The 17,787-nt window shown below is 46.3% G+C and overlaps 2 protein-coding genes across 2 annotated transcripts in view; both read left to right on the forward strand.

Moving 5' to 3' along the window:
- SARS1 (seryl-tRNA synthetase 1) overlaps window positions 1–17,787 on the forward strand; it is a 117,638-nt gene that overhangs the window by 26,766 nt on the left and 73,085 nt on the right. The window contains exons 4-6 of the mRNA XM_066600332.1: window positions 7,032–7,190; window positions 7,692–7,835; window positions 16,805–16,960. Coding sequence (XP_066456429.1) covers window positions 7,032–7,190; window positions 7,692–7,835; window positions 16,805–16,960 — 459 coding nt within the window. The remainder of the gene's footprint in view (window positions 1–7,031; window positions 7,191–7,691; window positions 7,836–16,804; window positions 16,961–17,787) is intronic.
- Window positions 9,745–12,613, forward strand: LOC136624970 (uncharacterized). The gene is made up of 3 exons (XM_066598902.1): window positions 9,745–9,993; window positions 10,351–10,725; window positions 12,059–12,613. The coding sequence occupies exons 1-3, from the start codon at window positions 9,745–9,747 to the stop codon at window positions 12,611–12,613; spliced, it is 1,179 nt and encodes a 392-aa protein (XP_066454999.1).

The following is a 17,787-nucleotide window of genomic DNA, read 5'->3' on the forward strand; positions in this document are numbered from 1 at the left end:
ATCAGGGTTATTGCATACAGTCTATCTATCTATCTATCTATCAGGGTTATTGCATACAGTCTATCTATCTATCTATCTATCTATCTATCTATCTATCTATCTATCTATCTATGACATCAGGAAATGAGAGAATTAGATTTTGTAGGCCGCTGCTTCCCCCTTGCGGGCTGAATAAAATAGCCGTTGGGTGGAACATACAATTTATCCGGCTGCTGTGGCTTCTTAGGAAGATATCCTAGTACTTGTTTACCCATTTCCAACTCCAATGGTAATTGGCTGGCGTGCTCTAGTGGTTCCAAGCTGTACGTGTCATAATAGAGCCTTAATGACATCACAATGCAGCTTTATAGAACATGTTGGGGCATGTTCAAGGGCGTCCGATGTTGATGACATCAGTGATGACATCACAATAGCAGGTGGCTTACTTATTCGATCTACGTGGGGTGGGGGTCGTAACTTTCGACGACGCGCGCGCGCCATTTATCGTAGGATAGTTGTACTATGCCTATAATCTTCCCAGGAGTGTACTCAACAACTTCCCAAAGTTTCATGGCGATCGGATGAATGGTGTAGTAGCGCATAAAGGACAAACACACACGCAGACACGCACGCACGCAGACAGACATACATTCAATTTTATATATATAGACTAGCGTACCCGTCGCGCGTTGCTGCGAAGACAGACATACATACATTCGTTGCTGCGAAGACAGACAGACATAGCTATCCAATCCAGTTATTTACACTTTGCTTGTCTGCCTGCGTGCCGTGGATTATTCTAGGGGTTTTCCCCAGCTCGCAACATTGTATCCAATAAGCGAGTTCTCCACTAAACATTGTTCTCCATGAAAGAACTGAGCGTACCTTTTTTAAAAATGACGGCAGCAGCGACCAATGAGATTTTGTAGGCCGCTGCTTCCCCCTTGCAGGCTGAATAAAATAGCCGTTGTGTGGAACATCCAATTTATCCGGCTGCTGTGGCTTCTTGGGAAGATACTTTGGGTGGAACATACAATTTATCCAGCTGCTGCGGCTTCTTAGGAAGATATCCTAGTACTCGTTTACCCACTTCCAACTCCAATGGTAATTGGCTGGCGTGCTCTAGTGGTTCCAAGCTGTACGTGTCATAATAGAGCCTTAATGACATCACAATGCAGCTTTATAGAACATGTTGGGGCATGTTCAAGGGCGTCCGATGTTGATGTCATAATTCTTTGGCGCATAGAATTGAATAATCGAGTTGGGACCCATTAGCATTTCCTATTTATGACATATTCAATGCCCGTGCCAAATTTCAAGTTTCTATGTGAGAAAATTAGATTCCGTACGTAAAATTTGGACGCTAATTTTTTGGCGCAGCACAGCTTTCATTTTACCTCAGCATTCTCAATATCCAGCAATTGTCTTGCGAAACGTTCGGCGGATGCATCATCTTGTAGTTGAACACGCATCCCGTTGCTCGTAATGCCTTTTGCTTTTGTGCTTGAGATGGAAATCAAACGATCTTTGTCTGCGGGGCATAACTGTCGACGATGCTCGTACGCGCGCCACCTATCGTAGGATAGTTGTACTATGCCTATAATCTTCCCAGGAGTGTACTCAGCGGTCGTCTGTGTAATATATTAGTATATGAGGAGGAGGTCGTCTGTGTAATATATTAGTATATGAGCAGGAGGTCTCACAATGCAGCTTTATAGAACATGTTGGGGCATGTTCAAGGGCGTCCGATGTTGATGACATCAGTGATGACATCACAATAGCAGGTGGCTTACTTATTCGATCTACGTGGGGGGGGTCGTAACTTTCGACGACGCGCGCGCGCCATTTATCGTAGGATAGTTGTACTATGCCTATAATCTTCCCAGGAGTGTACTCAACAACTTCCCAAAGTTTCATGGCGATCGGATGAATGGTGTAGTAGCGCATAAAGGACAAACACACACGCAGACACGCACGCACGCAGACAGACATACATTCAATTTTATGCAGCGCCACAGTCTTTGTTTAAACACTGCTTTTATCATATATATATATATATATATATATATATATATATATATCTATATATATAAAATTGAATGTATGTCTGTCTGCGTGCGTGTCTGTTTGTCCTTTATGCGCTACTACACCATTCATCCGATCGCCATGAAACTTTGGGAAGTTGTTGAGTACACTCCTGGGAAGATTATAGGCATAGTACAACTATCCTACGATAAATGTCGCGCGCGCGTCGTCGAAAGTTACGACCCCCCCCCCCCACGTAGATCGAATAAGTAAGCCACCTGCTATTGTGATGTCATCACTGATGTCATCAACATCGGACGCCCTTGAACATGCCCCAACATCTATATATATAAAATTGAATGTATGTCTGTCTGCGTGCGTGTCTGCGTGCGCGTCTGTTTGTCCTTTATGCGCTACTACACCATTCATCCGATCGCCATGAAACTTTGGGAAGTTGTTGAGTACACTCCTGGGAAGATTATAGGCATAGTACAACTATCCTACGATAAATGTCGCGCGCGCGCGTCGTCGAAAGTTACGACCCCCCCCCCCCCCCACGTAGATCGAATAAGTAAGCCACCTGCTATTGTGATGTCATCACTGATGTCATCAACATCGGACGCCCTTGAACATGCCCCAACATCTATATATATAAAATTGAATGTATGTCTGTCTGCGTGCGTGTCTGCGTGCGTGTCTGTTTGTCCTTTATGCGCTACTACACCATTCATCCGATCGCCATGAAACTTTGGGAAGTTGTTAAGTACACTCCTGGGAAGATTATAGGCATAGTACAAATATCCTACGATAAATGGCGCGCGAGCGTCGTCGAAAGTTACGCCCCCCCCCCCCACGTAGATCGAATAAGTAAGCCACTTGCTATTGTGATGTCATCACTGATGTCATCAACATCGGACGCCCTTGAACATGCCCCAACATGTTCTATAAAGCTGCATTGTGAGACCTCCTGCTCATATACTAATATATTAAACAGACGACCTCCTCATATACTAATATATTACACAGACGACCGCCTCCTCATATATTAAACAGACGACCTCCTCCTCATATACTAATATATTACACAGACGACCGCCTCCTCATATACTAATATATTACACAAGACGACCTCCTCCTCATATACTAATTCTATGCGCAAAAGAATTAGCGTCCAAATTTTACGTACGGAACCGAATTCTCTCGCTTCGCGATGTAATAGAAACTTGAAATTTGGCACGAGCATTGAATATGTCATAAATAGGAAAAGCTAATCAGTCCCAACTCGATTATTCAATTCTAGGCGCAAAAGAATTGGCGTCCAAATTTTACGTACGGAATGTAATTTTCTCACATAGAAACTTGAAATTTGGCACGAGCATTGAATATGTCATAAATAGGAAACGCTAATGGGTCCCAACTCGATTATTCGAGATTCTAGGCGCAAAAGAATTAGCCTCCAAATTTTACGTACGGAATGTAATTTTCTCACATAGAAACTTGAAATTTGGCACGGGCATTGAATATGTCATAAATAGGAAACGCTAATGGGTCCCAACTCGATTATTCAATTCTATGCGCAAAAGAATTAGCGTCCAACATGTTCTATAAAGCTGCATTGTGATGTCATTAAGGCTCTATTATGACACGTACAGCTTGGAACCACTAGAGCACGCCAGCCAATTACCATTGGAGTTGGAAGTGGGTAAACAAGTACTAGGATATCTTCCTAAGAAGCCACAGCAGCCGGATAAATTGTATGTTCCACCCAACGGCTATTTTATTCAGCCCGCAAGGGGGAAGCAGCGGCCTACAAAATCTCATTCAGGTAGGTAGGTTCAGTTCTTGGAGGTTGGGGAATGCTTATGGGCAAGGCCTTATGTCTCATCCCAACTCGATTATTCAATTCTAAGCGCAAAAGAATTAGCGTCCAAATTTTATGTACGGAATTTAATTCTCTCACTTCCCAATGTCATAGAAACTTGAAATTTGGCACGAGCATTGATTATGTCATAAATAGGAAAAGTTAATGGGTCCCAACTCGATTATTCAATTCAAAGCGCCAAAGAATTAGCGTTCAAATTTTACGTATGGAATATAATTCTCTCATTTCCTGATGTCATAGATAGATAGATAGATAGACTGTATGCAATAACCCTGATAGATAGATAGATAGACTGTATGCAATGACACGTACAGCTTGAAACCATAAATACTAGAGCACGCCAGCCATTTACAGTCAGTCTCCATTGGAGTTGGAAGTGGGCAAACATGTACTAGGCTATCTTCCCAAGAAGCCACAGCAGCCGGATAAATTGGATGTTCCACACAACGGCTATTTTATTCAGCCTAAGGGGGAAGCAGCGGCCTACAAAATCTCAGTGGTCGCTGCTGCCGTCATCTAGATATATAAAAACGAATGTATGTCTGTATGTCTGTCTTCGCAGCAACGCGCGACGGGTACGCTAGTATATATATAAAATTGAATATATGCGTGTCTGTGTGTGTGTGTTTGTCCTTTATGCGCTACTACACCATTCATCCGATCGCCATGAAACTTTGGGAAGTTGTTGAGTACACTCCTGGGAAGATTATAGGCATAGTACAAATATTCTATCATAAATGGCGCGCATGCGAGCGTCGTCGACAGTTACGCCCCCCCCCCCACGTAGATCGTTCGATTTCCATCGTTGCCACTAATTCTCTCACTTCCCGATGTCGCAGAAACAGGAAATTTGGCAGGAGCATTGACTATGTCATAAATAGGAAAAGCTAATGGGTCCCAACTGGATTATTCAATTCTAAGCGCCAAAGAATTAGCGTCCAAATTTTACATACGGATTCTAATTTTCTCGCTTCCCAATGTCATAGAAACTTGAAATTTGGCACAAGCATTGATTATGTCATAAATAGGAAACGCTAATGGGTCCCAACTCGATTATTCAATTCTATGCGCCAAAGAATTAGCGTCCAAATTTTACGTACGGAATCTAATTCTCTCACTTCCTGATATATATAAATGAATGTCTGTCCTTTATACATTACTACACCATTCATCCAATTGCCATGAGACTTTGGGAAGTTGCTGAGTACACTCCTGGGAAGATTATAGGCATAGTACAACTATCCTACGATAGGTGCCGCGCGTGCGAGCATCGTCGACAGTTATGCCCCCCAGACAAAGATCGTTTGATTTCCATCTCAAGCACGAAAGCAAAAGGCATTACGAGCAACGAGATGAGTGTTCAACCAGAAAATGATGCATCCGCCGAACGTTTCGCATGACAATTGCTGGATATTGAGGATGCTGAGGTAAAATGAAAGCTGTGCTGTGATTTGTTGCTATTTCTTATACTGCTGAGGTAACATGAAAGCTGTGCTGTGATTGGTGGCTACTTATACTACTGAGGTTGCATGAAAGCTGTGCTGCGATTCGTTGTTATATATTATACCACTGAGGTAACATGAAAGCTGCACTGTGATTGGTTGCTATATATAATACCGCAGAGGTAACATGAAAGCTGCGCTGTGATTGGTTGCTATTTTTTATATTGCTGAGGCAGAATAAAAGCTGTGCTGTGATTGGTTGTTATATATTATACCACTGAGGTAACATGAAAGCTGCGCTGTGATTGGTTGTTATCTAGATATATAAAAACGAATAAATGTATGTCTGTCTGTCTTCGCAGCAACGCGCAACGGATACGCTAGTTTATTTATATTTTGTGCAAAAGCAGTAGAATATAATAAAACCTATGAATAAGTTATACAATACATTATATGTACCCCAAATTGGTTTCTATTAAAGTTAGAGCTTGTCCCACTAAATAAAAGATGTCCTATAGCTCCACTGACAAAACAATAGTTATGACCACAGGAGCACAAAAAGGCATACTAGTTTACTGGCTACTATTAGTCATGTCTCTAATGGGTTAGAAATGCACTTAAGGTGACGAGTTCTGCGCCAAATACATTTACATGAGACATAGATTCAAAATCTACAACATAACAGTGACGTGGGAGGGCTGTCTGTTGTGACGGGACTGTTAGGGGGAGTCGCTTCATACAATAAATCTGTTACACGCATAGAATTTTATGTCTTGGAGTTCAGATTTAATTTGGCTGCTTCCTCTAACTGTTTAACAATAAAACAAATAGAAATACCATCTTTCTAGTGTGAATGCTTTGAGGCCCCCACAGACTATATGAAATGATTTGGACGGTTTTAAAGGGGTGTTCCGGGATTGCACCATTAAAGACCTATCCTCAGGAAAAAGGGCATCAATAGTTGATCAGTGGTAGTCTGCTGCTTGGGATCCCTGCTGATCAACTCATAGAAGAGACTGTGGCGCTCAGGTGCACAGCACTGTCATTTCAGTCCATATCGGGCACAGCGCTGTACATTGTATAGTGGCTGTATCTGGTATTACAGCTCCTTTCCATGCACTTGATTTGAACTGAGCTTTTCTCAGGCCATTTGACCGATGACTGTGTCACAGGCCTGAGAAGAGACCTCAGTGCTCACCTGAGCTTTGTGGCCCCTTCAGTCAGCTTATCACCAGTGGTCCTGAGCAGTGGACCCCGCTAATCAACTACGGATGACCTATCGAGTATTTAATAAACAGATTTATCAGCAGCACTCACTTTCAGCCAATATAGGCGGGACTGAAAATACAACATCCACAAGAATGGAACTTGAACCGCTTGACAAAGACCCATTGGGTCAAAAAGGAACACTTTCTGTTTTGGACATGGAGGGATAAAGACTGGTATATTACTTGCAGCACCTTATACTGCCACTGGCTTTCTTATGTACTACTGATGACCTATTGTGAGGATAGGTCATGAATGGTGCAGTCCCACAAAACCCAATTAGTAGTTGTATTGGAAAACTGATAAATGACTGGGTTTATGTCTAAGAGACAGGAGTGTGCAGCTTTTCTTCTGGCTTTACTGACATTTGTGGCATATTGCTATTGTGTTTTTGACTTTTTATGTAACACCACTTTTTTTTTTTTGTTTTTTTTCAGTCATTGACAATAACACAAATCAAGAAGTTGCGAATCATAATAGATGAAAAAATAGCAGAAACTGATGTAGATCGTTTGCATTTTGAGACAGCGAGATTTGAGTGCCTGAGAGAAATAGGCAACCTGCTGCATCCAAGTGTTCCGATCAGCGACGATGAAGTATGGAACTCATGTACAATAATTACATGCTATTTCTGATTAGAGAAGAACTCTTGATTTCTCATAAATTTAGATGCGTTTGCATAGAAATGGAAATGTACATCTTGGAATAAAAATTAGTAAAGTAACTTCATACAATCTTAATCTTTTTTACAATATTAAAGTAATTTTGCTAGTTTCGGAAGGGAGTTTCTGTGGACCTCACGTGGCGTAGTGTGTTGAGGCAGCAGAATGCAGTCCTAAGCTCCCACTCACGACCTGAAGGTTGCGAGTTCAATCCCCGCCTGATTCAGGTAGCTGGCTCAAGGTTGACCCAGCCTTCCATCCTAAAATAAGCACCCAGCTTGCTGTGTGATAATAAATTGCCTAGAGGCGCTGCAAAATAAATTGGCGCCCCTTTCCCCTCCTCTAGCTGAATTTTGAACAAGTCCTATTTTTTTTTGTAAGACGCATACATTAGATCGCAGATTGAGTCTTTTGATTTATTTTTACTTTTTGCAGGACAAAGACAATAAATTGGAGCGGTTGTCAGGGAATTGCACCCAACGAAAGAAATACTCCCACGTGGATCTGGTCACTATGGTGGACGGGTTTGAAGGAGAGAAAGGGGCAGTGGTGGCTGGAAGCAGAGGGTACTTTCTTAAGGTGACTACTGTTAAATGTCCTGCTAATTTATAGGTATTAAAATGCATGAAGTCTGTGTATGAGCCATTGCTGTCTGACACTAGGCCAGAATCTGACCATTACTCCAATATACAGTATAGTAAGAGCTAGTCCCAGGGGACCTGATAGGCACCAGAGTACTATATAGTCATAGAAAATGATATCATGCTCAAAGGTAGGGTAGGGTATCTTCCATAAGAAAGACCCAGAAAAAAATATAAAAGGGGTTGTCCAGGGCTGCTTCTATGGATGACCTATCATCGGGCTTTGTTTTTATGGCGTCCACAGTGCGGTAAAAATGGCATGTAAACTTTGTTCTATGGCTCACTGCAATTTATAAATCAAATTTTATTTACAGTATTTCTTAGACTATTGGACTCAACCAGGTTTAGACAACAGAAAATAATCTAAAACTATTTCATGCTAATTAAAACTTCCCTGTTGGTCTAAAGAAGTGCATGGTTGAGTTTCAAGCGGACTTAAACTACAAGAGTCTGCTGTCAAAGGGAACCCCTCATGAATTTTGTTGCCCTCCCTGAGGTCAGTGTAAAGTAGTGACAGACACTTGGATTTCACTGGACGGTCACTTCAGAGGTGTGGTGTTAACTATGTAAGTACAGCAAAACTACCAAACATTGCTTCTTAAATGACCAACCACAGAAGACTATCGCTACTACTTGATGATACTCTCGGTGAGAGTAGCATGAAGTACTTGACAGATTCCCTTTAAGGAGATAGTATGTGGTGAATAATGGGTGTGATTAAAAGAAAAGCAGTAAATCTGCTTTAATAGTATTTCCCCTCGTCATCCTGACAGCATACACCTGGAGGTTGTCCGCTGGACACCTGTTGGGACAGGAAGCGGAAAAACACAAAAGGTAACTCCCACCACCGGCTCACCAGTGTCTTCCTGTCCCTACAGGACAGTCCAAGCGGATCCTCCAGGTGTATGCTGGAGGAGAACGGATCCTCCAGGTGTATGCTGGAGGAGAACGAAGAAAGAAGACTCCCATGCAGCCTGTCCACCCCTGGGGGGACGACTCTCTGGTCGGGCTGACAGGGCTTGCGCGGGCGAGACCCTACGAGGGGACCCACACCTGCAGGATCTACTCAGCACCATTCCCCTTGTGGGAAATCCTCCCCCAGCACGCTGCCCAGAGGATAGCTGGCTGGCGAAACGGCCCCGGTACCTGGAGGGCTTGGAGCAGAGGCCCGGCGACTCCAGCGTGGATCCAGCAGCCCGTCGGGGCAGAGGTATGCGCTTCTATGCGGGCGGATCGCGGTGACAGCAGGGGCTCGGGCACGGGTCCGGCAGGCGTTCGCGCGGCTGTGGAGCAGCGGCTCCATGTGTGTCCTCCTCGGTCGGCGTCCCTGGTGTGTGCGGCGTATCCCCCGGGTCTGACGTGACGTCAGCGCGGCCGTGTCACGTGGGGGGCGGGGCCTCGCTCAGGGGGGCGTGTTGGCGCCAAAATTTGAAATTTAAAGGCTGGATTCCCCTGTATGTCTCCTGTCTGCACCTTACAAAGATGTCAGCCAGAAAAGACACTGAAAGCAGCCTGCTGGTGAGTGGACCTCTATATGGGTCTTGTACCGGGGGGGGGGGGGGGGGGGAGGAGGAGGAGGAGAGACTAATATATCATTGTGCTGAAAATTCCTTTGCTGTCTCCGTTTTCTTAGGACAGAGATGCGCAAAAGTCGAGAGAGGCTAAAAAACGCGTTCGCAAATGTCCGGTCTGCTTGCGGCGGCTAGAAGAGGGCCACACCAAGCCATTGTGTGCGGAATGTACAGCGAAAGTGGTCCGTGAAGAGGGCTCCTCTGCCATGACTGACATCCGGTCCGTGATTCGCGAGGAAATCGAAGCCTCTCTCTCCTCTTTCTCTTCCGCCCCCCATGAAAAGGGCGAGGCGGACGCACACGGAAGAGTCTGACTCTGAGGAAGGACTCCTGGAAGATTCTCCCTCAGAATCCACGCCACCAATGGAAGATGTGAAAAAATACTTCTTCTCATCGGCGGATCTTGGTCAACTGTTAAACGCAGTTCGACGCACCATGCAGGTGGAGGAAGAGGTGCCGCAGCAGCCATCATTCCAAGATAGTCTGTTCCGGGGGCTCCAACCTCAACCAAAACCGTCATTCCCGGTTAATGACATTTTGAAACGATCCTGACAGAATGGAAGCAGGCAGAGCAAAAATTCTTCCTGCCCAAAGAACTTAGGGACCGGATGATCTTCACACCAGACGACATCTAGTTCCTGGAAACTACCCCTAAGGTGGACCTGGCGGTGGCCAGGGTTTCTAAAAAAAAGCAGCCCTCCCCTTTGAGGACATTTCACAACTGTGGGATCCACTAGATACCAAGGTGGATTCATCGATGAAAAAGGCCTGGGAGATTGCGGCCCTGACCATTAAAGCTAACATCACGGCCAAGTCAGTGGCAAGGTCTATGACGGTCTGGATGGACCAGCTTCAGACGCTGGTTTCCCAGAGGGGCTCTAGGGAAGAAATCTCCAGCTGCCTTCCCCTCCTCCAACAAGCAACCGGCTTTCTGGCGGATGCCTCTATGGAGTCGGTGAGGCTCGGAGCACGTTCGGCAGCCCTCTAACACGGCCAGGAGAGCCGTCTGGGTCAAGGCCTGGGCAGAGGATATCGCATCAAAGAACAGGCTCTGTTCCCTACCCTTCCAAGGACATAGAATCTTTGGGCCTTCCCTGGATACCCTCCTGGAGAAAGCATCGAATAAAAGTCAAGGGCTACCCACGGAGAAGTCCTTCAAGCGGCCTTCCTCCTCCTACCCTCCATCCTTTATTCCCTCTAGGACATACAAGGGAAAAGGGAAAACTGGACGTTGGTCCTACCCCAAAGGTGGAAAGGGTGAGAATCCGCCCTTCAATACCCTGCAAGTAGGGGGTAGGCTGATGGGGTTCGCCCTCAAATGGAAGGAGGTGACCTCCAATCCCTGGGCCTTACGCCTAGTTACGGAGGGCTATAAAATCGAATTTTCCTCCTCCCCTCCCCGGAGGTTCGTGGTCACCCCCTGCCAGTCACCCTTGTCTGCTCAGGCCCTCCAGTTGGGGGTGCAGGAGCTGTTGTCCCTAGGGGCCATTACTCGGGTTCCCATAGAAGAATGGTTCACGGGGTGCTAGTCCCCCGTTTCTCGTTAAAAAGCCCAACGGGTCCTATAGAACCATCATTAATTTGAAGTTTTTGAATAAATCCATCTCGTACGAAAGATTTAAAATGGAATCGGTGCGGTCAGCAATTCCCTTAATCACACCAGATAGCGTCATCGCCACCGTGGACTTAAAGGATGCCTACTACCATGTCCCTATACACACAGATTTTCAGCAGTTTCTGTGGTTTGCCCTGGTGATGGATGGGTCAGTCTCTCACTTCCAGTTTACGTGCCTGCCATTCGGGATTTCTTCTGCACCCCGGGTGTTCTCCAAACTGGTGTTAGAAATGGTGGCGGCACTAAGGACTAACAAGGTATTGATCGTCCCGTACCTCGATGATTTCCTGATCATAGCAGGATCAGTTTTAGAACTCCGGTTCCATGTCGATCTCCCTCTCCGTCTGTTAGAAACGCTGGGCTGGATCATCAACACCGTTAAATCTAGTCTCCTGCCCAAACAAAAGAAAAAATTCCTGGAAGCTTTTCTGGATTCACACCGCCAGTGTTCATCCCTCCCCTTAGAGAGGCAGAAGGCGATTCTGGATGAGTGTCGGGCACTTTCTCTCGCCACCAGAGTCTCCCTTAGGAGAGGCATGAGGGTCCTCGGCCTCATGTCTTCCTGCATCGGGGTATTCTCTTGGACCCAATTACACTGTAGGACCGTCCAGGAATTCATCCTGAGTAGCTGGGATAAGTCACCTGCTTCCCTGGATCACCTAGTCATCCTTACCCACAAGATAAAGTCCTCCTTGGAGTGGTGGATGTCCATTACCAACCTCGCCAGGGCCACGGTTTGGTACCCTGCATCCCTAGTATCCATTTTTACCAACGCGAGTGCAACTGGCTGGGGGGCCCACTTAGGCCATCATTACGTCCAAGGGGTCTGGAACCGGGAGGAAGCTACTCAGTCCTCCAACTTTAAAGAACTTTGTGCTGTCTGGAAGGCCGTCCGTGGCTTTGAGACAGGTCAGGGGTAGACACATTAAGATCTTTTCAGATATTTTAACAGCTGTATCCCTCATTCGCCACCAGGGATCCACGCGGAACCCCCGACTCCAAGACCTGGCGGCGAAAGTTCTCGAGTGGATAGAGCAGCGGACACCTTCCGTCACAGCGTTCCACGTAAGGGGCCCAGAGAATTCCATGGCAGATCATCTCAGCCGCAGGAAGATAGATCCGGGGGAGTGTACTCTACATCCACACGTATTTCAGCTAATCGTAGAAAGATGGGGGACACCGCAGGTGGACTTGTTCGCCTCACGGGAGAACACAGTGTCCCCGTTTTTTTTCCAGGGGAGTGGACGGGGGCTCCCTGGGAGTAGACGCGCTGTCCCAGGCCTGGGATTGGGACCTCGCATACGCCTTCCCACCCATCCCTCTGGTCCTAAGGAAAATTCAGGGGTCCCCAGGCTCCGTTATCCTGGAGCTCCATTCTGGCCCAAGAGACCCTGGTTCCCGCTCCTGGGCGCTCTCTCGACACAGGACCCTCTACATCTTCCGCAGAGAGACAACCTCCTTCAGCAGGGTCCTCTGATATGCACAGAGGTCCGGAAGTTCAGGCTTACGGCCTGGAAGCTGAGCGGGTAAAATACCTGAGCCAGGGCCTATCAGGGAGGGTAACAACTACCTTATGCGAGAGCCTCAAAAGGTCCACCAGAGATATATACGCTAGGGTTTGGGATACCTTTTCTAAGTGGTTGGGGCACAGTATCCATGACCTCCAACAGCCTAACATTAGCAAGATATTGGAGTTCCTGCAGGACTGATTAGATATGGGGCTAAGACCTAGTACCCTTAAGGTCCAGGTGGCTGCTCTTGGAGCCTTTTTTGACTCCCCCTTGGGCGACCATAGTTAATTAGGAAATATCTTAAAGGGGCAGTCAGACTCCACCCCTTTGTAAGGGAAACCATGCCCCCCTGGGACCTGAACCTAGTTTTACAGGCCCTCTGCGCACACCCCTTTGAGCCCCTGGAAGATCTATCAGTTAAGATCCTCTCCTATAAAGTAGCTTTTCTAGTCGCCATCAGATCCGCTAGACGGATTGAGGAGATCCAATCCCTCTCTATTAGGACTCCGTATATGACCATCTTCCCGGATAAAATAGAGTTCAGACCTGACCCTTTTTTTCCAACCTAAAGTCCTCACAGACTTTCACAGAGAACAGCGCATAGTCCTTCCCTCCTTCTGCCCGGAACCCCGTAACACCACGGAACAGAGGTTCCATAATCTAGATGTTAGACGAGCAATCCTGAAGTATTTGGAGGTCACACATTCCTTCAGGAAGTCTAAAAACCTTTTTGTTCAATTTCAGGGTCCACGCAGAGGAGGGGCCGCTACTAAAGACTCCTTAGCGCGTTGGGTCAGGAGGGCCATAGAAGATGCATACAGATCCCAGGGGATCCCACTCCCGGGCAACGTTAGAGCCCATTACACTAGGGTGGTCGCCTGTTCCTGGGCAGAGAGAGCCGAGGCGACAACCGACCAGATCTGCAGGGCCGCCACATGGTCGAACACCCATACCTTCACAAGACACTATCGCCTGGACCTGGGGGCCAGCCGTGATATGGCCTTTGGGTGGAAGGTGCTACAGGCAGTGGTCCCTCCCTAAAAAAGCCCTAAGCTGTTGGCACTTCTCCAGGTGTATGCTGTCAGGATGACGAGGGGAAGACAGGAATTGGGTCCTACCTGTTAATTCCTTGTCATCCTGACAGCATAGGGGCTTTTCCCTCCCCTTCAGTTATTTTTACGTGAAGTAACGTATTGTACTATGATTTCTGTATTAAAAAATATTGGTTAAGCAAAGCCGGGTCACTGTAGTCATTTGGTGCACACTGGTGAGCCGGTGGTGGGAGTTACCTTTTGTGTTTTTCCGCTTCCTGTCCCAACAGGTGTCCAGCGGACAACCTCCAGGTGTATGCTGTCAGGATGACTACAAGAAAAGGAATTAACAGGTAGGACCTAATTTCTGTCTTTTAATGCAAACAAAAATTTAAGGGGCTCAATGGCCACTAGGGTTAAATTTAGAGATGAGCGAGTATACTCGCTAAAGGCAATTGCTCGAGCGAGCATTGCCTTTAGCGAGTACCTGCCCGCTCGAGACAAAAGGTTCGGATGCCGGCGGCGGGCAGGGAGCTGCGGGGGAGAGCGGGGCGGAACGGAGGGGAGATCTCTCTCCCCGCCCCCTCCTGCTGACTGCCGCTACTCACCGTTCCCCCGCGCCGGCACCCGAACCTTTCGTCTCGAGCGGGCAGGTACTCGATAAAGGCAATGCTCGCTCGAGCAATTGCCTTTAGCGAGTATACTCGCTCATCTCTAATTAAATTGTAACCAAACTACAGCCTTTGCCATAAACTGAAACCTACAGTTAGGTCCCCTTAAAAAGTAACCTTTTATTGATATGTAGTAAAATATATCGTAGTAGCAATGAATGACAAAGATCACAGTCTCAATAAAGTGTAAATGAGTATAATATATTAGAAGAGAGAATATCCTGCCTTGCTGGTTATGCACAAATATTAGGGTCACGAACTATAACACTTGCTGCAAATGGTGCACGCTACCATGCAGCAGTAGACTGCTATGTACTGAAGATTCAGCAAGTGATTAGATACCTGTATGAACTGCCAGCATGTGTGATACATTCTGCCAGGTAAACTCAGTCTGACATAAGCATAGCAGGATGGACTACATGAGACTCTGTGCTAAAAGACCAGCTCTCCCAACATGTTTCACGAGAACTGTGGCGTCATCAGGGGAATAAGAGCTAGACTATAAACGGGGAGATAATGTGAAAATAATCGTCAAATGTAAAATAAAAAAAGCCAGAAGTGGCCTCAAATTAATACCAATAAAAACTACAACTCTTAAAGGGGTTGTCTTGCGAAATCAAGTGGGGTTATACACTTCTGTATGGCCATATTAATGCACTTTGTAATATACATCGTGCATTAATTATGAGCCATACAGAAGTTATTCACTTACCTGCTCCGTTGCTAGCGTCCTCGTCTCCATGGTTCCGTCTAAATTCGCTGGCGGCTTGCTTTTTTAGACGCGCTTGCGCAGTCCGGTCTTCTGCTCTGAGCACGAGCCGCTTCAGTGTGCTCGCCGCTACAGCTCTTCTGCGCATGCGCCGACGAGCTGTATCTTCTTGGGAGCGCGCTGGAGCGGCCATTCTGCTACCATCCTCTTTTAGAGGAAGGTGCAGAGCCGCCCAGCAGTGCCGAGAAGCCGCCCAGCAGAGCCGCCCAGGTAAGTGATGGGTGACGGACTGCCGCTGTGGCCCCGGAGCCTGCCGCTGTGGCCCCGGAGCCTGCCGCTGTGGCTCCGGAGCCTGCCGCTGTGGCCCCGGGGCCCTACCGCCGTTTACCTGCTGCCTGGCGGTGGGTGACTGGTCGGTCGCGTTCAATCCCGGTGTCCGGTCGGCGGCTGCGGGGCGTCTGGTTGTCAGGGAGACACAGCTGGTAGCGTCTCGGGAGCGCGCACGTCGGGCTACAGCAAGCGACGGGAAAAGAGCCGGCGGCCATCTTGGGGAAACTTTTTATAAGTTGCTGAAACGCTGGAACTGTAAGTACAAACCAGCTAGAAAAGTCATTTACAGGGGGGGCTTAGTAATGTATGCTTAATTAGGGGGACTGGGCAAAAAAAAAATTTTACTGCTTCCTCGAGACAACCCCTTTAAGCTCTGCTACCAGAAAAATAAAAATGTTATGGGTCTTAGAATGCGGACACGCAGTGTGTCTTGTGCAAAAGTAGTAAATGAAATAAAATTTAAAAAAAATCTCTCTAAACTTGGTGTTACAGTAATCATAATGATCTAGATACGTTGGTTATTATGTTACCACGTGGGGGACGCTGTAAAAACGAAACCCCAAAATAATGGTAAAATTTTTGGGCTGCATGACTTTACAAAAAAGGCTCAGTCTCATAAGCCACTGTAGATGGCAGACCCAGAGGCCATTGTCAAGCCTCCTGACGCCCTAGCAACCCATGGTGATGGAGGCAGAGTCCCCTCCCTCTGTCAGCCTTTCACTTGCCACGACTGCTTTTAAATGAGCTGCTTGAAGATCAGTAGCACAGCAGGACACTGATATTGGGGACACACTTATACATTTTTCCCTCACTGCTCAGTAAATCCCCTCAGAGTGGTCCATTGCTGGATAGTGGTCTTGGGCTTTCTGCGGTAAATGATCGTCAATCCATCCCTCTGGCTCTTGATTGGCTACTTATGTCAGGCACAAATAAAATAAGAGGTATACTGATTGCAGTGGATTTGACAAAGTGCCATACAGAGCAGCCATAGTCTCCCTAGGCACAGTTAAAGCATTTGATAAACCTCCTTTAGGGTCCTGATGATATGGGGGAGTTCTACAGCAGCTTTCTTCTCTCTGAAATCTAAGTCCTTATTCACACGGGCTACAAAATCGCACGATTTTGTAGCGCTATAAAAACGCATGTATGTGAAACTCATGCTTTTCAATGGGTTCTTTAAGGCTACAAAAAAAACATCACTCATGTGAAGGAACCCATTGGAAACCATGAGCTTCACATACATGTGTTTTTATAGCTCTACAAAATTGCGCGATTTTGTAACCCATGTGAATAAGGCCTGCAGCCCAAAAAGGTAAAGACGGTGTGGCATAGGACATCTTTAATACAGGGCTTTATGCAGGGATTCTCTCTTTTCCCCTTGCTTTTTCACATGGTATTGATGGGTAGCAGTACATATTTAAATGTAACACTCCTTTCTAAGAGCTGTTTTTTTCCCTTTCTCTCCCTAGGGTCCATTGGTGTTTTTGGAGCAAGCTCTCATCCAATATGCACTTCAGACTTTGGCTGGAAAAGGTTATACCCCTATTTACACACCATTCTTCATGAGGAAAGAGCTAATGCAAGAAGTAGCACAGTTAAGCCAATTTGATGAGGAATTGTATAAGGTGTGTTTTTATATTTTTTCTAGAACTGCATGAAACATTTTTACCTAATTCAAGTGTTGAATTCTACAGAGCTTACAGCTAGTTACACTGAATAACAACTCAACATAGTGGAGGTGTATCAATATTTGAAAGAGGATTTGAAGACCTTTAAGTGGTCTTGAAGACAACAAGGCATAATAAAGATACACATAAGAGTGAAGGAAGAAGAAAGGGAGAGTAAAGGATATTCTTTGTGATATTTCTGCTATAGAGTTATCTGACACTTAAGCAGGAGTACAGGTTATTATGTCTGGAGTACTTTATCCAAGGGGACCACTTAACGTGTCTTGGAAAGTGTGTGTGTTTTCAATTAACCATTACCTAAGATTGTTTTAGTTTCCACATTCTGTCTTTTCATGGGATCAATAGTCTCTGCTTCCTATCCGAAATCTCCCTTCTGTGGTGTTGGACCATGCTCTGCCCCAAGAAATGTTAATCCTACTGAGGAGCTTCTTTAGAGCCTGAAGAAACGTATCTGTCTCAGGCTGCTGACTTCCCGGCTCTGCAGTTCCGTCGTGGTTCTAAATCTTTCCCCCAAAAGACGCCTCTGCTCCGTGCCAATAGTGTACAGGTGCATGCTACTCTGCTCCCGCTTCTGTCTCCACTTTGAGGCAGACAGTCCTTCTCCAATCTTCCTGCTTTCCATCATGGTGGAAGAAAAACGTCCGGCGCACCACCTCCCATGAGCGGTTGCTGCCTCTGAGGACAGAGACAAACACCTAAACGACTAAACTAATACATGGAATGACGGGACTGGAATACCCAGAGAGGCTGTCCAAATTGGGACT

This window comes from Eleutherodactylus coqui, chromosome 4, assembly GCF_035609145.1.
Source record: "Eleutherodactylus coqui strain aEleCoq1 chromosome 4, aEleCoq1.hap1, whole genome shotgun sequence".
NCBI lineage: Eukaryota > Metazoa > Chordata > Amphibia > Anura > Eleutherodactylidae > Eleutherodactylus > Eleutherodactylus coqui.